A 23,301-nucleotide genomic window follows, 5' to 3' on the forward strand; every position below is an offset into this window, starting at 1 on the left:
TTTTTCCATCTCTGAGGCTTATTTTGAGTGTACATTTCTTCACTATGATGATTCCATTCATTGTGTGCACAAATACATTGATTAAAAAAGATACTTTTCCTTGAGTCTGAAAATATATTCTTTTTCCCTACATAAGACCACACCGTTTTGTCACCTATGATGAATACACAATGTGTGTACTCCTCTGAATAGACAAAGAATGGTATGCTATGTAAATATTTTTTCATTTGACACACAAATCACCATTGTATTATTCACAGAGCACCAATGCTTTTTTTTGAGTCTGTGATTTCGCATAAGGTAATGTTGCGTGGGCTTTTATGGCACGCCTCTGCCATTTAACCGTCCATGTTTTGTGTGGTGCTGCAAGAAAAGAGGGGTGCGGTGTATGTCTGTGCGTGGCTTGCAGTGATGAAACGTTGGTGTGTGTTTCATCAGAGGGGTGAGCCCAAGAACAATCAGTTTGCGGTCAGCGCAGTGAGCCCAGGTTAGCCACTGGCATGGGTGTGTGTGTGCCTGTGTGTGTGTTCTTAGGAGAAATATAAGTAGGGATGTGAGCATTGACATTGCATGCGTATTGTTGTATATTATATTTTGCAGATAGATCACTGCCATGTGTGAAGGCCCACTGTGTGAGTAATTTGAGGGGATAAGAGGCAGAGATGTGAGTCAGATAGTGGGAGTAGGAGCAGAGATTGGGATTAGCAAGGATTCCCGCCATAGGAATTTCAAAGCTAGACTGGCCCAGCACTACACCTAGCCATCCCCCAGAGTACACGATGTATCGCAAAGCCAGACCTAACACCAGAGGAGGAGGAGTCGCTCTACTGACCAAAGACTCCCTCTCCCTCCCTTTCCATAAGGCCCTTCGACACCTCCCTGGAGGAAAATTGAGACATTCTCACGCTTAAACTCTCCAACTCTCCCACCAGCGCCATCACCATCCACGTCATCTACCGCCTACCGGGTTCCACACTTACCTTTGCAGAAAACCATCTCCACAAACTTGATGACAATGTCAAGGCCACTACTCGGATCATCATCCTTGGTGAGCTCAACCTTGGTCTTAACGATTGCTCTGACCTCATAGCCACTTCCATATCCAACTCCCTGAAAGCACTGAACTTCCGACAATTGGTTAATGCTCCTACCTACTCAAAGGGCCATACTCTGGACTGAATTACAGCCCTCAACTGCCAGATCACCATTGAATCCAACTTCCCTTGCCCTTAGACAGACCACCACATCATCACCTTTACTATCTCTCACCTAAAAAAAAACGAAACCAATACGCATATTCTACCCCCATCCCTAACCCGCAGCTCACGTAAGCTCACCAAGACCATATCATGCCACTTCTGCCCACACTAACAATGAAACCGACCCTCATGAAGGACCCAAATCTCTTTGGAGATCTCTACACCATCATCTTAACATCAGCATTAGACACTGCTGCCCTCCTTACCCAAAGAAAGCTAAACCAGTGAGAAAACTGAACTCACAGTATACCTCTGACATACAAGTCCTCCGAGACAAAAAGCATATAGCAGAATCGTGCTGGGGAAAAAACCTCAGAAGTTTCTAAACTAGAGTTCCTCTCAGCCTACAAAGACTACAAACAGGCCATCATCTCTGCCAAATCCACCACATTCAACTTCAGAATAGCCAATGTGAAATCAAACTCAAAGGAAATCTTCACCATCCGCAGAGAGATCAAAACACCCTTTACCTCCCCTCCCCCATCATCAAGGACACAACCTGGTGCTTAAATATCCAAAATGCGATGATCAATAAACTAGTCACGATACAACAAAAAAATCCATGCAAAACTAGTCACCTCCCACTCCACCCCTTGCAGCTCACTCCACTTCCATCCCAATTTTCCCACAATTTCACTCCCGGCCAGTCACAGGGCCAGAAGTCCTGGCCATCCTAAAAAGCCTTAAACCATCCTAGTGCAAAGGTGATGTATGCCCGTCCACCACCATCAAGGACTGCGCCAAGGCCCTAGCACCCCTCATCACCGCCTTCATCAATGCCTCCTTTGCCACAGGTATAGTGTTCACTAGTCCCAAAGAAGCCTGGGTTCTCCCACTCCTAAAAAAGCCATCACTAGGCCCCACAGCCCCCAATAACTACCGACCTATCACCACCGTCCTATTCCTTCTCAAAATCATAAATAGAGCTGCCTAGCTACAGATCCAAAACTACCTGGACACCAATCACATCTTAGGAATGCGTCAATCTGGCTTCTGCCCAGGCCATGGTACAGAATCTGTGCCACTCGACTTAAAAATCAGATAGACGAACTCAGAGACCTAGGGAAGCTAGCTCTTCTACTCCTCCTCGATCTGTCAGCAGTGTTTGACCTGGTCGATCACAAAATCATCTGCCACCACCTCAGCCAACTTCTCCAAAGAAGCCACAGCCCGGATCACCTCCTTCTTAGAAGGAAGGGTCATTAAAGTGTTCACTGACAATGTCAATGCCCCTCCAGCACCCATCCTCTGTGGGGTACTCCAAGGTACCTGTATATCACCTTCTCTATGCAACATTTTCACCAGACCACTCTTTGTCATCCTCTACTCCCTCAGCATAGCATACATCAACTATGCTGATGATACACAAAACCTCGAACCACTCACTGGCAACTACAAAGATGATGCAAACACCCTTGCCCACGGCTACAATATCATCCAATAATGGATGGCAGCCAACCGCCTATGCCTAAATGGGGATACCACGGAAATCCTGCTGTTGGTCTCCCCACAGTGCTCACGAAGCTTGATCACCAATGCCTAGCATTCAAAATGGATGGCTCCATGATCCCATCTCTACTTCAGTTAATACACTACTAGGCGTCCACGTGGACACCACCCTCTCTATGACCCGCCAAGTGAACGCAATAGGGAGCACAGGGAGACTGACGAGACTAATGCTGTTCTCATGAGATGAGGGAGTAATGTCTGCTTTTTTCATGATGTTTGGTTATATCCCCTGTCCCGGTGCCACAGGAAAATACATCTCCAACTTGCAACTATAGCTGCAAGTGGAGGGTCTCCTTGCCTCTTCCAGGACATGCGGTTCAGAGGCAGGCTCAATTGGCCATATTGCATGAATCACCAGTTTCAAATCTTGATCTTGGGCAGATAACTTTACCTCCTTGTGCTTCTGTTTCTTTACCTGCCAAATGCGTGTGTGTGCTTAGTAATTATGTGACCTCCAGTATAAAGAACTTTTATGAACTTTAGGGCCAGAAAATATGGATTCTAATACAGGCTTCACTTCTTGCTTATAATTGTGTGATCTTCATATTCCTGCCCTATCTGGTGAACCTGGAACAGTCTAACAGCAATTCTTCTTCATGGAATCTTCATTATCATTTATAAACGTGGAATATCTCCACCATGTGTGGGATTACGAAACTCATGTTTTAAAAACAGAGAATCATTTTTTTGTAGAATATATGTAATCTGCCGAGATTATTTATTTTAAATTTTCACTTTTAAAAATCGCAAAATGCATACGTGCTGTATTGATACCGCCAAAGACATATGTATGTACATTTGACCTGCCGAGAGTTGGAGCCAGAAGACCGAAGAACTCTGGCCAGGAGGTATTTTGGGAGGTCAGGTTGGATGTAAAGAGATCTCAGGCAACAGACAACCTTGTGGATGATGCAAAGGGTCTTGAATTTGATCCTTGCGTTCACCAGGAGCCAGTGGAGATATTTAAGGGTTGGAGAAATGCAGTCCCTGGGCTTGAGATCAAGGATAAGTCTCAAAGTCCTATTCTGGAGTAGTTAAAGGGTGCAAAGGGAGGGAAGAGGCAGGTTGAAGAAGAGGCTGTTGCAGTAGTCATGCCACATGTAGAGAGTTAGGTGGAGGAGAGAAAATGACCTATCTGCACTTGAGAAGGTCTGTTAGAAAGGAAGGATGTCAGCCACACAAGTGCCCTGTCCGTGATGCCTAGCTTATCATGAAGATGGTTGATGAGGATGGAGTGGTTAACAATGTCAAAAGCAGAAGAAAGATTGCGGAGGATCAGAACAGAGGGCGTGTTAGAGTCCAGTTTAGAAAGTCGGTCTACACGGGTGTTCGTGAGAGCAGTTTCCATGCCATTGGCTGCCCTGAAACCGGTTTGGTGGTCATGGGGGGAGCCAGCCATTTCGGTGTGGGGGTTCAGTAAGGGAATGACCAGCTTCTCCATGAGTTTGCCTAAAAAGGCGTGATAGAGATAGGGTGATAGTTAGCCGGGCAAGAAGGGTCAGCAGACAGCTTTTTTTAGGAGAGGGTGAATAAGAGAGTGCTTAAGGGGTTGAGGGAAGGAGCCTGTGGCAAATGAGTGGTTGCAGAGGTCAGCCAGGGATGGAGCAAGAGAGGCAATGTTGTCCTTGATGGTTCTGGAAGAGCAGGGGAGCACCTGTTTAGAGGAGACTTTAATAGAGCGGAAAACTCTACAGATCTCATCTGGTGCAATGGCCGAGAGAGAGGAGAGTATGGGGGAACTGAGGGGGGTAAGAGGCGCGAGAGAAGGTTGGGGTGCAGATGACAGGATGTCAAGAGTTTCAGAGCAAAAGTGGGTGGCCAGTGCAGAGCAGAGGGCCCAGGTGGGAGGAGCAGAGGAAGATACTGCAGCAGGGGAGTTGCTAGGTCTGGAAAAGACCCGGGGCTAAGCTGATGTCGGAACTGTTGGGACTGGGGGCTAGCTAGTCTTTTGGCTTTAGCTCCTGAGATTATATCCGGGGCTACAACCAAAAGATCAGGGGCTATAGCCCCTTTAGCCCCCCCCTAGCAACGCCCCTGTACTGCAGAAGGATTGGCAAGTTCCTTGCAGATTTGAAAGAGTTCAGCCATATTATTGGTGGCTCCAGAGATGCAGGCTTGGACATGAGCCCTTTTCTTGGAGCAGATGGAGGGACGGTATTGCCTTTGGAGTAGGCGGCAGGCCAGTTTGTCAGGGGATGAACTAGAAGTCTGCCATTTCAACTCTGCAGCTTTGCACTTGCGTTTCAAAGCGGTGAAGTCGGAGTCATACCGAGTTGCATTTGAAGGCAGGCTTCATGCGGATCCTCATGACAGGGGCAAGGATGTCCAGGGTGTCAGTGATAGAGAGATGGAGGTTACTTAGAACTGAGTCAGAAGGAGAGTCCAATGAAGGGGTCGGAGGAGGAATGAAGGAGGAGGCAAATGCAGCGACAGACACAAGCTTCATCAGTCTAATGACGGAGAAGGAGACTGGCAGTGCATGCAATGGAGTCTGGGGACATGGGAGGTCAAGGAGGGAAGAGAGGAGAGAGCTGTCAGACCAGGAGAGAGGGTTAGTGAGAGGCGAGACAGACAGCCTGCAGACTAGGCTTTCAAAGGATGAGTAGGTTTGAGTGGGGATGATGGAGGCAGGAATCCACTCAGGGAAGATCAGAGCCACTCCACCACCAGACCGGGAGTTCCTAGGATTGGACAGGATCTTGTAGCTCTCAGGGAGAAGATTGTCAAAAGCAGTGAGGGAGCTGGGCAAACATATGGCTTTGGATGCATCACTGCAGGATTTATGTGCTTTGCGAAGTTTTGCAGTTTTTAAAAGTGAAACAAGTTCAAAATAATATAGACTGATATTATATATATTAGACAATGTGTGCTAGGTTATTACTTGTAAATGTATCATTATTTGGATTTCAAAGGGGGGTGAGACTATGATGAAAAGATATAACTGTTTTGTTTTGTTTTTTAAGGTGTAGTAATTTCAGGGAAATATTTTTTAATATTGTGGTCAATGTGTTCATATAGACTGGGGTCAATGTGTTTACTGATGTTTGTGTATAGTTAACGTAAACATTTTTTTTTGTAAATGTTTAATAAACCAAAAACATTTCATTAAAAAAAATAACAAAAAAATATATTAGAAAGGGGATATTCTCTTTATTTAAAACTTGAGTTTCGTGATCCCGCACAAGGTGGATATAGTCCACATTTATGAATGATAATGAAGGTTCCATGAAGGAGAAGTGGTGTTGAGGCCGTTCCAAGTTCATTTGATAAGGGTGAAATAGGAGGTGAAATAGGAAGACTGAATAATTTGCTTAAGATCACGCAATTTTGCACAAGAAGGGAAGGCCAGATTAAAATCCATGTTTTCTGGCTCCAAAGACTGCACGGTAGCATATGGACCATAACTATTATCTTTGGGCATGTCCTTTTGGTTAATTAAAGTGCTTAATATTAGTGTTCACGTTATTACTAAGTGCACACACCTTTGGCAGATATGGGAACAGAAGCACAGAGAGAAAAATTGATTTGCCCAACATCCACATATCTTCTGATTCTTGAGTTGAAAATGATCGCTCCTTCATTTCCCCCTCATCGCCCCACTATGCCTGTATTTCCTTTTCTTCCATGTGGGTCACGTGGGCTGTGTGAGGTGAAAAAAGCAAAGCCCCTGTGGGGCTTGGATGGAAGGAAGTGCTATCTGCACAATTGGTCAGGGGGATTGGGGCACTACATGTGGGTGGAGTGTAGGATTGTGTCTATTGTGGTGGAACATCATATTCCTGCGGGGTGGGAAAGGGGGTTAGGGGATGGAATGTGCCTATAGGGGTGGGTGGGAATGTGCATACACGGTGACTGGAGGTAGAGGACGAGTGGTTGCGGCTTGGCCTGTGATGATATGCTTTGGGGGTGTGTCTGTGGGGTGTTTAGGTGGATGGAGATGTGCAGATTGCTTGCTGATAGAGGATGGGCATGTGCCCGCGAGGACATGGTGGGACCATGACTATAGGGCAAGAGAGGGAGGGGATGCATTGGGTAGATAAACAAGGCAATGTCTGCATTGTCCTCTTTGTAATTATTACTGAGCCCTCATGAGATTATTGTGGCTAACCCAGTCTGATGATCTTTATGTAAACTACAGCATAAGGGAAGTAGTGCCCCTCCCCTGCCTGTTCTTAATATTTTATTTTTTATTTTTACAGTGCTTATTGTGTTAATTCCATGGCAATTGATAATTATAGCAAAACCTTTGCCCCATTGATAAATCTGCCACTATAACTTTCAATGAATCCGAAAATTCAGTATAATATACAAATGGCCTATAGACTAAAGGAATTCCTTGTGATCTCAGTGAAAAGATGACAAGAGCAGAGTAATAGCTCAGCCCTAGTTACAGATGAAGTTGCACACTGAGGAGGAGAGATTACAGCGAGGCTTCCTCCCCATCCCTTGGTTCAGCTGGTGGTGATCCTTTTGAAGTCTGTGAGGGGCAAATCAGTGAGTGTAGGAGCAGAGTCATCTCTGAGCAAAGATTGTGATAAATATGAGTCTGGCCATGTATGTGTGCAGTGTTTAATGAATTCCTCAAAACCCACGGGTTTATGAGCTCTTTGGGCATGGACGGGATTTTGCTACATGTCTGTGGCAGAGCTGGTGCTGCCATGCGCAATCGACTCAATTGCTGAATGGTAGTAAGGGTTTCATTGCAGAGTGAGTAAGGCTGTCTCCATAAGTCTTGTAATTCTGTATTGAAATAAAATATTTTGTCAAAGGGGGGGGTAAGCCCACTCCGGCCTGACTGTGGACGGGGGCAGAGGTAGGCATGACATTGGCGCTCCGCACAGCCCGCAGAGTAGGGTAATTTAAAGCACTGACATGTCTTCTGATACTCTACAGGAAGAGCAGACGGTGTCATGGTGTGTGGTTGTGTTTATTGGTGGCTGCATACATTGTATATTTTTCTCATTGTCTGCCTAAGGAAGTGCAGAACTACTGGGAGCCACATCGCCAGTGTCCCCTGCCATGCTGATGCAGCTTGAATGATATCCAGTTGTCATGGGGTACATTTTTTCTAAGGCTGGTTTCAGGTATGTCCTCACCTGTAGATCACTGTGTCTTCTAGCAACGGGTCTGTCATCGCACACACGGTCCTGCACTTCGATCCAAGCAGCAACGTGAGCGCATCTCGTGCAGCCACCATTCTAAATGAGACCCTGCAAGCCAACGGCTCCCATCTCAATGGCCTGGACATCTCAAACGCCTCAGGTGAGTAGCATCGAGTGAGAGTACATATTCATCACATCTGGGGCATGGCAGCTGTCCACATCCCTCGTCCCTAGAATTATGTAGGAGTAAACCTTCAGTGGCCAGTGTGCACACTACTCACACTAAGCATACATTCCTGGATGAAACTTGGCACAGAAGACACACTCTCTACCCACCTGTGATTGTGCTTGAACACACAATGCTCACACGTTCAACTTGGTGTGGATATTGTACATTTCTAAGCAGACCTGGGGCTAGGATTAATATACACTTCTCACATTGTGCACATTAAGTAAATGCTCCTCACAACTGGTACAGAGAATCAGTAAACACATATTTTATCACAGTCTCAGCATAAGAACACATTCTGCAAACTGGCGCTTTATCAACAGTACAAATGCAGCAGACTGCGTATGGCGAATGTACACACTCTGCCTATTTTAGAGTTAACATATGTACATACATACTCCTCACACCTGGCAGCAGACTCAGCAGAGCTGGAGTTGAGTTTGAGTGCACCCTCTTAACTACTTGACTGGATATCAGTACTACATGCCAAAAATCCTTGATTCTGCCTTGAGTCCCTCATCACCCATGACATAAGGTTTTTGCACACTCCTCGTCCATGTAATGGAGCATGAATACACACTCCACATACTGGATGTGAAAACTATATGGCTTCAAGCACACGTACAGTTCATACACTTTCCTCATGCCTGGGACTGAGTGCTATGCTCAGTGCCATGTATGCCGTGGCTAGTATTGAGTACTAACTCCTATTACCGGGCATTGAGCACGGGCACCCTCACCTTTCATCTGGCACAGAGAATGAGGCTCTCTCCTCACACCATGTAGTAAATGTGAGTAGACAATTAGCACACCTTGGAAGGAAAGCATATACAAACAGTAGTATATCTTACAGTAGGATGGAGTACACTCATGGAAAAGCACTTATTACACCCAGGACTGAATATAAGAACACACTCAGTGGGCCCGTAACTAAGCTTGTTTAAATACGCCTTACATTTAGGAAAGAGCTCGTGAGTAACCAATAGTTCAAGGACAATATGTGCACAGTTAGCAGATCGGGCATGTGACGAAGATGAATAGAGTAGGCTGGGTGATGAGCCTGAGGTGTCCTTGATTGCAACGATCCACCACCTGCTCCAAGATGAAGAACCTGGAGGAGGTACACCGGGATCTCTAAGGTCCCCACTACCTCACTAGCCTTGAGTCTCATGTGACCCACCTAGACTTAAACATCTTCGGACCAGATTTGCCGGAGTGTAGGTAGACACCCCTCCAGTAATATTGTCCACCTTCCCGGGCTCGGATAATACATGTCACGTTACCACATAATGATACTGTCTGCAGTGAAGCCCTTGCTGGGTAAAGAAGCTGGTCGAAAGCAGCCTGAGCAGTATCATTTTCCAGCAAGACAGACTATTGTGATATTTCAGGTCCAAGGTCAGAAAGCTGATATAGAGTCTGACCCATTAGACATCTGTGCCCTGTGCACCCACCAAACACAAGAGGCACAATTGTAGCTGTACATAGTGAGCACCAGTCACAATGCTCCCTTAGGTATTCCAGGCAGAAGTCAGAGAATTCTTTCCGATTTCCCAGATTTTACTAAAATATCATTTCGATCTGTTTTGCAGTCTCTACAATTGTCAGCACTACAGTGCTGCCTTCAACTGCCACAATGATCACAGTGACACCCAGAGCCACAGTCAACGCCACAAGCTTGCCGGTGACAAACAACTCCACCCAGCCAAGCAGCACCACAGCAACCACTGTGCCTCCAGTGAAACCAACATCACCTCAACAGAAAGAGTACAACCTAAATTTCCGCATGACAAATCAAGTCTTTAGCTCGGACCTGGAGAACAGCTCTTCTTCTGCCTTCCAGAACTTGAGCCATCAGATCGCAGTCGTGGTAAGTCTGGCGCAGGATTGAGAGCTTTTAGTTTCATATGGCGCTTCACCTCATATGACAGAAGAAGGACAAATGGCACTAATGTCTTAGTTGAACAAGACTCTGCAGGTTTCTGGGAAGCTCAGGGATTGCACTTTAAAGTTAGGTTCAGAGTTGTGCACACCTAGGGAAGCTCAGGGGTTGCACTTTAAAGTTAGGTTCAGAGTGGTGCACACCTAGGGAAGCTCTGGGATTGCACTGTAAAGTTAGGTTCAGAGTGGTGCACACCTAGGGAAGCTCAGGGATTGCACTTTAAAGTTAGGTTCAGAGTTGTGCACACCTAGGGAAGCTCAGGGGTTGCACTTTAAAGTTAGGTTCAGAGTGGTGCACATCTAGGGAAGCTCAGGGATTGCAAGTTAGGTTCAGAGTTGTGCACACCTAGGGAAGCTCAGGGATTGCACTTTAAAGTTAGGTTCAGAGTGGTGCACACCTAGCTAGACTGAAATAAATGTAACGCAAGATGGAGTGGGAATGTGCACAAAAAGCATTGTTAGCAAATCATACAGTCTAAACAAATGGACTTCAATGTTGTAATTTACACCACATGTAGGTTTTCTAGAACAATCTTGGTGGAGGTCCAACATAGTTTCGATATTAAACAAAACGGTGGCAGTCAGTTGTGACACACAACACAGTTGCATCTATAGGAAACCAAAAGATATATGGAACAGCCTGTGCTTCTGGAAGGAGGATCTTTCAGACGTTCTGGCCTGCAAATTACATCCCATCTTCTCCAGGGCTCTGTGTGTTCGGGGCAGAGGCGTTGCTGGGAGTGGGGGGATGGAGGGGGATATAGCCCCGGGTCTTTTGGTTGTAGCCCTGGATAGAAGCTTAGGATCAATAACCAAAAGGCTTTCTAGTCCCGAGTCCTGACAGTCCCGACATTAGCGTAGCCCGAGATCTTTTCCAGACCTAGCAACACTCCTGGTTCTGGGACCCTCGTCTGTTCCTAGTGTTCACTATTTCACTCTGTTTTCCCCTCAGTGTAACGACGTCTACAACTGCAGTAATTGTTCCACAGCGTCGAGCTACCGTGGAGTCAGTGTGGTGAGATTCAGGTAGGGTACAAAGAGGAACAGCTGTGCAATGCCATATGCTCACTGATGCTCAGGTGTAATGCTGGTGCAGTGAGGAAAAAAGTCCAGTGAATGATGTAACAGGCCCTTAGACGAGGGCAAACATTTCTAACATGCCTTTGTGAATGCCCGCATTTATGCTCTGATCACCTCTTTCATAAACTCATCTAATTTGGTGGCTCCATACTTTCTTCCATACACAGAACCAACATGAAATGTCATGGTAGGCACTAACATCCATCACAATGCATGCTCCTCCATCCTGCTGTGCAAGGATCACTGCAGTTTCACTTTCTTGGGGCTCTGTGTTCATTTATACCTTTCACTGTGCATGATTACCAGTAAATAATCACTACCTTTCACTACTTTTGATGGGGCTTATACTGTTCTCTTTTTCTTTGTTCTATAGCAATTCTTACTACTTTGACTAGGATGAATATACACATTATGCTTTTACCTGGCGTAAATACACCCTACTTTTTGCAATGGTTGGCTAAATGAAATCCTCATTTTGGGTAGGTTTGTGAACAAGCCTAAGGGCCTCATCACGAGTTGGGAGGTAGCTCCTAAATGCATCGGTAACACTATTACTGCCACATTTAAGGGTCCACCCAATCTTGAGTATGGCCTCCCAATCTCGAGTATTCTCCTCCAGCTTTGAGCTGGAGGTGAATGAGCCAATGGTATGGGCTATTTCGGTGCTCTTACCGCTTGCAGTATTTGTGCCGGCAGTTATAGCGCCACCCACCCCCATTGGGTCCAATGGATCCAATGGGGAATGGGGATTTACCGCCTTACCACTTAGTTTTCCTTTAGCCAGGGTTTTTCTTTTGGCTGTGGTCATTGCAGCCATTTGCTTGGGAGTGGGTTGATGAATATCCTCTGCTTTGAGTTTGGTGATTATTCATTTTGTTTGGCCTTTAGCTGAAACCGTACACTTCTTTTATGTTTCTGTGGGATTAAAAAACCCAATTCCTTTTGGGTCTATATGACCGCATAATGTTTGCTTATGCTAGTCTGAACGTACCCATTGTTGGTTTTCTAAGAGTCCACATGGAAATCTTTTTACTTATAGTTAATGTTAATGAGACTTGTATCGTGCACTGTTGCCACTTGCGTGGTCTCTTGGCGCTCTGGCAGATCTGCAATGGAAGGGGAATTGACAGGGTTTGTTAGTCGGATTGAGAGGGAAAGAGCAAGTGAGCTTTGATGTGCTGTTAGCAGCTTCAGTTCAGAGTAACTGATCACTAAGCGTAACTGTGTATTCGGCTTGTAGCTGTCATGTGGGGTTGATGGATGATTGTGTGTAGTTTGGTTTTCTGCTGGGTTTGGTGAAGTGCATGTGGCTTGTGGTGCGGTAGAGGTATGGTTGTGCTTAGTACAGAGTTTGAGGCTGAGTATGTAGAATGGTGAGTTTTTAGTTAGTTAGGAGCAATACATTTACCTACCCCAGCACACCATCCAAGTGCAACACAATTCCTACCCATAACATCTAGTTAAGTGAAGCACATTTCCCACCCTCAACAATCCATCTAAGTGTGATACATTTCCCTGCGCCAGCAAACCCATCGAAGAGCATTCCTACCCCTAACATCTAGTTAAGTGCAGCAAATTTCCCACCCTCAACAATGCAAGTGTGGAACACTTCCTTTCACCAGCAAACCATCTAAGTGCAATACATTTCCTCCACCAACCACCAGACAAGTGTGATACATTTCATGCCCCCAACAACCAGATAAGTGCAGCACATTTCCTGCCCCCAACAAACCATCTAAGTGCGATAGTTGCAGTTTATAAACTTTCTCTGTATTTTTCTCCAGTGTATATCCACGTCTGTGGTTATGGATAAAGTGAAAACACATTTTCTTCTGCTTCTGGCTCAATTAGTTGTACACTTAGTGCTGTTTTTGCTCTATACACTTTACTCCACTTTTCTCCACTTCATCTCAAGTTTTCTTTTCAGTGTAGATGTCTTCACGATTATGACTCGTTTTATTCTGTGCACAAATACATTTATTGAAAAACAGAATATATTCTTGCTCCCTACATAAGACCTCACCTTTTTGTCTGACCCCTCAGCTGAATACAATATTGCGTATTACTCTAAATATACACCTTATGATTTCTTAATAGTTTTTTATTCTACACTAAATCACCACTGCAGTAGGCCACCCATTATGTTTGAGTCGGTAAATATATGTATTGTGATTTTAAGTCGTCTTGTTTGGCACACCTCTGCCATTTTGGCGGTCTTCTTCAATGTGATTCTGCAAGAAATGAGTGGGGAGGGTGTGTTAGTGGGATATTGGGTGAAGCAGATGCAAATCCTGAGATGGTGATGCATACAGGCTGGAAGTGCCGGTCCTGAGTTACGATTCAAAGTGGTTAATGTTTCATATTGTATTTCACAGGTAGATCACTGTCTCACTGCCATGTGTAAAGGTAGGTTGTGTAAGTAGTGTAAGGTGGTAAGACATTGGCCCTCATTATAAGTCCGACGGTCCAGAATCCGTTTTTCCGTGAAGGCGGTGACACATGCAAGCATGCAGAAGTAAGGTGTGATTACGGTTTGTGGGTCGCGCACACCAGTGTCACCGCCGTACGGAGACGGATGCACCAGGTACAATGGCAGGTACAATGGCAGCAGTAAATACGTTTCTGCCACGTCCATACCGGAAACAGAAATACTGGTTCTGGAAACACTGTGGTTGCGAAAACCGGAAAGAGAGCGGCGGCCATTACTTAAACCACAATCCACAGCCATCCTCAGTAATCACTAGGCCTATAGCTCCTGTGACAACCACTGAGATGATATGCAGGATCCCAGACACCCGCCAGCGCAAACCCCGCTTCAGTGAGGCTGAACTGACCGTGCTCGTCGAGCACATTGAGGACAATGCAGCACTGCTGTTCAGTGCGGATCAAAGGCGCAGCGCACAGCAGTGGCGGAAGGAAATCTGGTCAGCTGCTGCACAGAAGTGCACAGCAGTCAGTGTGATGGTGCGCACAGTGAAGGACTGCCACAATCGCTGGGACGATCTGCAGTTGCGCGTCCGCAACCTCATGGCAGCACACAGGCAGCACAGCACCGGCACAGGAGGTGGACCACCTTCACGTCTTCTCCAAACCTGAGAGAAGAGGTGCAGTAGCATCATGCACCTAGTGGGGATCGAGGGAGTTGGTCAAGCAGAGGTCAGAGCCGGCACACCTGCCGAGGCTGGTAAGTGCACAGAGTGCAAATCCATGAGTGCGAATGATGGAAGACCCCCCCCCAAGGCAGGCCCTGGAGGCACACAACACATCCACCATTGACCCCCCGCGCCCAGCCAGGGCCTAGAGGCACACAACACATCCACCATTACCCCCCCCAGGTAGGGCCTAGAGGCACGCAACACATCCACCATTGACCCCACCACACACAAAACCCCCATGTGACAACACCACAAGGATAGGCAGATGGCGTGCAGCTGTGTACAAGCCGTGATCCACACACCCGAGTGCATCACCCATCAAATGTATGGCCCATTCACATCCTGTCACACGACTAACCGTATTTTCTACATTCCCCCACAGGCACATCAACCCACAGTGACTCGGTACAACAGCCTACGCCAAGGGGGACTGCACGTGGCTGTCGAACAAGGCCATCCCAGGATACCACTGCCTAGACCTCCGGCACACATGCATCTGCCACGGTGACAGTGCCCGATAACACAGATACCTCCATCCCTGCTGCGCCTGAAGTCCAGCATGTGGCACCACAAAACACACCTGCTGCCACTTCCATTACACCCACCAGTGGTCCTCAAGCAACCAACAACAATGACTCAGCCAGCGTCGAAAGTGCGGTGGGAGAACAGTGCGCTGACACACCTGACAATGCGAATGATGGGAGCAACACCACTCCGGAACATGTGGCCATATTCAGCCTCATGGGACTTCACAGTCCATTGCGGTCCCCCACACCTTCCAACCCGTAAATCTGCGCCTGCCTACAGCGCATTGAGGAGCACCAGACAAGCCTGACCCAGCTTGAGAAGCAACAGCTCCAGGAGGCAAGGCTGCAACGTGAGGAGGCTCGACTACAACGGGAGAGCACTGCCACCTCTCTGCGCTGCCACTCACGTGCCATCGGGCGGTTTGCCAAGACGACATGGTGCTATCATGGCTGGTCAGGGAGGGGAATAACATCATGTCCAATTTTGCGGAGTCAATGCATGTTGCCCAGCAGGCTTACCTGGGCCGTGTGCCACCTACAAACCCTGCATTGCCCTCTGTCAGCAGCACACCCTCCAGTTCGGTAACCAGTAGCCCTCGTAGGAGGTCACCACGGCTGGCAGGACCCTCTACAAAGGTCATCCATGGGCACAAGCGCGGCCGAAAATAGGCTGGGCATTGCAGAACTGTTCCCCCACTTGTTGTGATGTGCTCCGGGTTGGTGGGTGGGTATGCTGGGGTGGTGTGGGTGGTCTTCAGTGGGGTTAGTCAGTTGGAGCCTGGTTGGTGGGTGGGTAAATTGGGGCAGTCGGGGTGGTCCTTAGTGGGGTTAGTCAGTTGGGGCCTGGTTGGTGGGTGGGTACGTTGGGGTGGTGGGGGTGGTCCTTAGTGGGGTTAGTCAGTTGGGGACTGGTTGGTGGTTTGGGGTGGTCCTTAGTGGGGTTAGTCAGTTGGGGTCTGGTTGGTGGGTGGGTACGTTGGGGTGGTAGGGGTGCACGTGTGTTCTTGATTACAATCCAATACCTGTTTCCCCTGTTTATTCTAAAATACACTGGTGTCAAAATGCAAATGACGAGTGAACAATCTTATTTGGTCTGTATTCCAACCATTTACTGTAGTGCCACCACATGAAGTGCTAAATATGCATAGGAAGTGTATCAGAAAGAATTGTGTATGAGTGATGCATGTGCATGTTGTCCATCAATGCCACACCGGCCTGGTAGAGCACCCATCCCATTACCATCGGCATCATTATCCTCATCCTCATCGGCTGCCTCGATGTCCGGGGGCAGCGGAATGTTCCTGCGTATGCACAGATTGTGCAGTATTGCACATACAAGTACTATTTTCCCTGTCTTCACCGGGCTGTATTGCAATGAGCCACCTGATTTGCTCAGACAGCGGAACCTGGATTTCAGCAGTCCAAAGGTCTGCTCTATCATGCCACGTGTGCGTATGTGTGCGTGGTTGTAGGCCTCCTCATGCCTTTCCGTGGCCGTCGTATGGCGTTGTATTCCGTGGCATCAACAATGGCGTGAGTGCATATCCGGCATCATCTGCATGGGAGTGATGGCAAGGGCCCATGTTACTATTTGTGGGAGTACTGTCTGAATCAGATGGAGTCCACTGATGCCCCTTCTGGTAATCCGGTGTGTGAATCATCCTTTGAGCCCACTTGGATCACATCACAATGCTGGGGTCTGTGATGCTTAGATTTGTAGAGCAATGTTACGCAACAACATGTTCCAATCATTGTAATGCACATGAGTTCTGATGTGGTGGGTGACTCCTGTATTGTGATGTGATGGGCAGATCTGCATCAGGCAGACACACATTGCTGCAAAGATATGACCACGGCACACTGCACGAGATGCGCCCGTCGTGTGCATGGGAGTAGCAAATGTAGATTGGGCGGGGGAGGGACTCACATTCCCATGTTGATATTGCATGTAGTGCCAACCCATGGCTGGGGTGTGCATGGAGGTAGGCAGGGCATGTTCTTGCGTGACACGGCATGGGGCAATTCTGGACTTGCCCCAGTGAGCTGTGTGGATTTGGGTGCTTGTCCATTCCCTCCGCCCACCCCCAATGCACAGGGGTCATGCATTGGCAGTTATGCTCGCCCCAACTGCCTGGGGAACTGTGGGACTTGACTATTCCCCCCCACCCCAATACACAGCAGTCATGCATTGGCAGTTGTGCTCGCCCAACTGCCTGGGGCACTGTGGCCATGACTATACCCCCCCCCCAATACACAGGGGTCAAGCATTGGCAGTTGTACTCACCCAACAGCCATGTGCTTTGTCCCGCATAACGTTCCATGTAGCGTGGCAATGTTGAATTCCGAAACACCATGTCGTGTGTGGACCCTGGGAAATGTGCACAGCAATAGGTGATTACTTGTTTGTTGGGCATCGCAGACCATCTGGACGTTCAGTGAGTGGAATTGCTTCCAATTGCGGTACACTGCCTCAATTGCATTTCTGACAGTCAACTCCACGTTCGTGCAATCTAATGCGCTGGTGCAATTGGGCATGTTTGCAATGGCATGGAAGGCCACTTTGGTTCCAATGACCTGGGCAGAGTTACAGTGTAGGGAAATGCACTCTGACACATCGCGTAGCAGTGCATCTAGTAGCTGGACCAGTGTCCTGGAAAAACAGGGTTGTGACAGCCCGTGCAGCTCCCCAACAGTGTGCTGATAGGTTCCGGTGGCGAGAAAATGCAGTACAGAGACTACCTTCAGCAGGGGGGGATTTCAGTCCGGATCCGGATACGGCTGCTGATGTCTCTTCGATGAGGGTGACGATGGATATGATTGAGGCCCTGTCAAGCCGGTATAATGTGTGGATTTGACCTGGGGTCAGGTTCCAGGGTGAGGCCCTGATGCAGGGTATTGCTGGCTGCCTAGGGGGTGGTACCTGCTGCACATTTCTTTTTGGGATGGGCACTGGGTTCCTAATTTGCCTCCTGTGCCTACGCCTTCTCCTCCTCTGCCCCAGTGCTGCCTCAATCTGCACTGCTACTTGCAGGTTCCCTATCCCAAATGCTGTTGGGCGGCTGACAGCATGGTTGTGTTAGAAGGTGGCCTGGGTGTGGGTGTGGCTCCCAGTGGCCTATGATGTGCAGCTGGCCTGTTTGTGCACACGTGGGGCCTGTTTCAGCTCACCTAACACTGTGTAACACATGTCCGTGGTGCCGGCGGTACTGACACGATGTTCACAGTGTTTACGCCATGGTCGGGGCAGTGTTTCCATGTCCGTGCTAATCGTAATGTGCCCGGTGTTGCGCATTGCCGGTGATTGGGGTTGCACCGGCGAGTCATCGCTCTGTTGGCGCCCACTGAGCTACCGAGTGCATTGACACCACGGGGGTCGCTTCGCGGTGATGGAATTTACGGATTTGTGGGTCAGAATTAGCGGTCTGGTAAACGGTGCCGGTACGGGTTTACCGGCACCGTTAAGTCCGGACCGGCTAACTTGTAATGAGGCCCATTGAGATGCAAGTCAGATAGTGGGGGTAGGAGAGTGGATAGGGATTAGCAAGGACTCACATTTTAGACTGAACCTCTTCAGTTCTATTCTGTTTGTGATCTGGCACTGACAGTTTGTGGAGCTATAGCCTATCAAGATGAATCGCTCTTATAGGTGCTATTGCGCAACATGCTGATGAGGACATGAGCCTCTTTCACGCCTAAGCGGCCACCGGCATCCTGTGAGTTCTATCCTGGTTCCTCAGTTTATTAAGTGTGGATCTTCACATAAACTGGTGGCGGAGGAGTGCGACCGCATCTTGCTTCAATCCCAAAGAAAATTGGTGCAGGGGAAGCCTGTGAGGGACCGTGTGTTCTGGGTGAGCGCGGCGGGAGGTGCAAGACAGCAAACCCAACAGGCTAAAAGGCAGCACACTGGCGGGCCCCTCCCCACCCCGAGACTGACATGGACCAGATTGCTGGAGGAGGGGTCACCCACCATGTACTTAATCACTGGGAGGAGGACTATATGCTCTCTGAGCCCAGCGGCCGGCCCGACCCCTGATGCATTGGATGAGACGGAGGCCCGGAGGAATGCCCTGTGGTGAAGAGTACACCCGGCGGAGTCACGGTAGGCATCCTACTGCCTAGCCCCTGCCCCTGATGGCATAATAAGCGGAACCGGATGGGCGAGACCGGCAATGCAAAACCTGAGCAAGGTGAGGCACAGGTTGTCTGGTCCCGGGTCCTAGTGGGGGTGGATCAAGGCAACTGCACAAGGCAGGAGAAGTAAAAGCACACCGGGTGACTGCCCCAATGGGAGGGAACAACGAAGGACAATCACCATCCATACCGGGGTGACAAGACCCCACGGCAGCCAAATACTGGGATCGACCCCACAGTGCCTGAGGCGGTCCAGGTATTAACGGACCCAGAAGACCTGCGGGATAGATACCATCTGCGGCCCTGGGTCAGGGATAGTCGACAACAAGTGGGGGAACACCAACCACACAGACACCGAAGCTGGCAGGGCCCCCACCATTATTGAGCTCCCTATCTGAGACCTGGTCCATCCCGGACCTACGGGCACGCCGTCATCCCAGGGGCTAAACCAGTGTCAAGCAATGGTTAAAGGGATGGTTCGCTCAAAATTTTTTATTTCAAAAATAGATAGGCAATATTAAAAAAAATCGATGGGCAATTTTTTTTTCTCCAAGTCCCTATGTAAAATTTTGAGCAAATCAAGCTCAAAGAAATCACATGGGAGCATCCATTTTGTGAAATGGATGTCCGCCGCTGTGCTCGCTTTGGCTTTTGCGGCACTAATGAGGGAAAAGCCAGCCAGCTGTAGTAAACAAAAGCTACAACTGGGTGGCTTTTCCTTCATTGGTGCTGTACGCGGAGAACGGGGACCGGAGACTACAGGCAGAAAAGCTGCAGCTGCATCTCGGTAAGTGCTATTTTTTAAATAAAAATAAACACTAGCTGCGTTTTTTTTTCTAAGTTTTCCGGGCTGGAGGAGCAGCTACGCCAACTACGCCGATGACACTCAACTAATTCTAAAACTCCTGAACTCAAAACCCAAGTCCCAACCTGACCTGGCCTCCTGCCTCCTTGACATAGAACTCTGGATGACCCAAAGCCACCTCCTGTTAAACCCCTCCAAAACGGAAATCATGGTATGTGGCAACTCCGAACTTCTTCCGCACCCACTACCATGGCCATCCGCTATGGGCAACTCACTGACCCCCTCCAAATCAGTGAAAAATATTGGATGCACCCTTGACTCTGACCTAACATTCTCGCGCCAAGTCAACAACGTCTCAAAGTCCTGCCATTACCACCTTAAAACCCTTAGGCGCATCTTTCCATATCTCTCCTTTCCCAACAGACTCTCCGAGGTCCAATCAATCGTTATATCAAGACTGGACTACGCAAACCCCCTATACCTCGGAGTCCACGCGTACCAACTGAATAAACTCCAAAGGGCACAAAACGTGGCAGCCAAATTGTTACTTGCGCTTGGCCCAAGAGACCACATCTCCCCAGCCCTTAAGACGCTGCACTGGCTTCCAGTAGCCCGAAGGGTGACTTTCAAAACCTTATGCATCTCCCATCGAGCACTGCATAAAAGCGGACCTCAATATCTTCAAGACAAGCTAAAACCCTATCACCCCCCACACACCCCAAGATCAAGCTCAGCCGGCCTCCTAGTCATACCGAAGACAAACTCAGTCAGGTTAGGCAGATCATCATCATGAAATAGTTAGAATGGATGAAGCAGGTGGAACAGATGAATGCGCTGAGTGGAAGAATGCATGAGTGGAAGAAAAGATAACTATATAGTTCGAATGAGTGTGGAAATCGAATGAATATGTAGATCGGATGAGTGTATAGAATGGATGAACATGTTGAGCGGTGAGTGTGTACAGTGGCTGGGTGTGTAGAGCGGACGAGCGTGTAGCGAGGATGAGTGCGTAAATACAGAGAAGCGAGTAGAACGCAGGAGTGCATAAAACAGATGAATGTGCAGAACGGATGAGCGTAAACCGGATGAGTGTGTAGAACAGATGAGTATGTGGAGTGGATGAGTATGTAGAGCTTGTGACGGCGGCAGGTCATATCTGCAGGTATCCGCAGGAGAAGCAAGTAGAGCTCATGAGTGTGGATAGCAGATGAATACGGAAGTGCGGTGAGTGTGTAGATCGCTGGAGCAGATGAATGTACAGACCGGGGGAATGTATAGATCGGATGAGTGTATAGAACGGATGAGTGTTTAGAGCGGATGAGTGAATAGAGTGGATGAGTGTATAGAGCGGATGAGTGGATAGAGCGAACAAGTGGATAGAGAGGACGAGTGGATAGAGAGGATGAGTGTATAGAGAGGATGAGTGGATAGAGCGGATTAGTGTGTAGAGCGGATGAGCACGTAGAGGGGATGAGTGCGTAGAGGGGATGAGTGCGTAGAGGGGATGAGTGCATAGAGGGGATGAGTGCGTAGAGGGGATGAGTGCGTAGAGGGGATGAGTGCGTAGAGGGGATGAGTGCGTAGGGGGGGTGAGTGCGTAAAACAGGTGAATGCATAGTACGTGTGAGGGCATAACGAGTGCCTGGAGCGAATGAGTGCCTGGAGCGAACGAGTGCCTGGAGCGAACGAGAGCCCAGAGTGAACGGACGTGTTGCGTAGAGCGGACGAGTATGTAGAACGAACGAGCACAGATTGCATCCAGTACTGATGAGTGCGTAGAATAGATGAGTACTTAGAACTGCTGAATGCGTAGAGCACGGGGAAGACAGGAGTGCATGCGTGGGGCAGACAAGAGTGTATGTGTGGGGCAGACAAGAGTGCATGCGTGGAGCAGACAAGAGTGCATACGTGGGGAAGACTGGAGCACGCAGGGCGGACTGGAGCGCACGGGGCAGACTGGAGCGCGCGGGCAGACTGGAGTGTGCGGGGCGGGCTGGAATGCACAAGTGCGTGGAGCGGACCGGAGTGTATGGAGCAGACTGGGGCGCTTGGAGTGGATAGGAGTGCATGGAACGGACTGGAGCGCATAGAATTGCGTGACGTATATAGTATGGTTTGGAATGCAGAGAACGTTTGAAAGAGCATATAACCCATCATATCACACCACCACACTTACTCTCTCCTTTACATACCACTCAACTAGAACACAGAGATACTATGACACCATTTGGTATAACTGTTCTCATACCAACATCCGCCGCTAACTCCACATCATTCTAAGTAAACACTGCTAGTTACACCCCCCCCAACCAGGCGTTCTCCTCTGGCCTAATGCAGCCACATCCGGTCTGGATAAATCCTGCCAAAACGAACACATACTCCTGATCTCTCAACCACCACACCTACCGCTAAGAAGCAGCTATTACACGAATACTGCACGAGCTGCACACATACCCGGTGCTCACACGCACCTTTTGACTCCCTCTACTCTCTCTACTGATCTGAACTTCGGTTCCCAAGGGCTTTCAACCTACCAGCGCCTTCAGACTATACCAGTGGTATATAAGGCGCTATATAAATGCAAAATAACATAACATAACATGTAGTAAATACAGTATTTTATATGGTTAATTATAAGTCATCTGGTTCTATGTGCAAGGGAGAAAAGATAACCCTGGCACAGGGGTTGTATCAATAAGTCAGAACAAAAACAAAGTCCCCTAGTCGGGGACTCCCGTCCCTCGCACACTTTCCAAGGCTATAAAGCCAAACCTTTCAATCAGTAATTATAGAATTACAAGTTATTCAGACAAATTGTTAGTAGATAATAACCAATTTTTAGGAAAAAGTTACTTCTCCAGCCTGGGGTCTGGCATGGATTCACAGGCTCGTGAATATTCCCTGTCGTCACACTGGGAATCCTCGGTAAAGAAAAAATCAGTTTCAGTTTCACTTCTTAACTGTCTTTCTCCTAATAACCAATCACTGGTCTCTGGGTCATACTGCCCACAGCCAATGACTGCCCTCTACCTAAGCCCCTCCTCTGGCAGCCATCTTCCCAACACTTGAACCGCATGTTCAAGTGTTGGGAGTCCTCGTGCTATAGCTCTCGAGCTTTTACTGCGTTTTGCGATTTTTCTAAGAGTTTTGCTCTATTTTTTCGGTCAATCGAGCCTCAAGCTCCATCGATCATCTTCCAATTAACGGGACCCCTTTTCGGATTCTTCAGCAACCCCTCAAGGGCGATTTTCCATCGAGTTTCTTCTTGGAGGATTCCAGAAGCTTTTTGAAGGCCTAACCCGCGTGGACATGGCAGAGAAGGACTCCACGCCTCTCTTCAAGGTTTGCCCCGGTTGCAACCTACGAAATGTCTTTTCGGATGACGGACATTCCCTGTGCATTTACTACCTGCACTCGAATCTGACGCACGTGGAGGATGACTATGCGGCTTGTCGGGAGATGGTGCCCCGCTCACGGACTGAACGGCGCAAGCTCCTCAACGAGTGGCTGCAGGCCAAGGCCCCTGCTCCGGGTGAGTCCCGGCAGCATGACTCCCCTGC

The 23,301-nt window shown here is 48.3% G+C and overlaps 1 protein-coding gene across 1 annotated transcript in view; it reads left to right on the forward strand.

Annotated features, from left to right (window-relative positions):
- The window catches only part of MUC1 (mucin 1, cell surface associated), a 221,826-nt gene that overhangs the window by 66,025 nt on the left and 132,500 nt on the right, over positions 1 to 23,301 (forward strand). Inside the window, exons 4-6 of the mRNA XM_069650134.1 lie at positions 7,888 to 8,030; positions 9,692 to 9,969; positions 10,993 to 11,066. Coding sequence (XP_069506235.1) covers positions 7,888 to 8,030; positions 9,692 to 9,969; positions 10,993 to 11,066 — 495 coding nt within the window. The remainder of the gene's footprint in view (positions 1 to 7,887; positions 8,031 to 9,691; positions 9,970 to 10,992; positions 11,067 to 23,301) is intronic.

Source organism: Ambystoma mexicanum, chromosome 1p (genome assembly GCF_040938575.1).
Source record: "Ambystoma mexicanum isolate Mex_15411 chromosome 1p, UKY_AmexF1_1, whole genome shotgun sequence".
Classification (NCBI taxonomy): Eukaryota; Metazoa; Chordata; class Amphibia; order Caudata; family Ambystomatidae; genus Ambystoma; species Ambystoma mexicanum.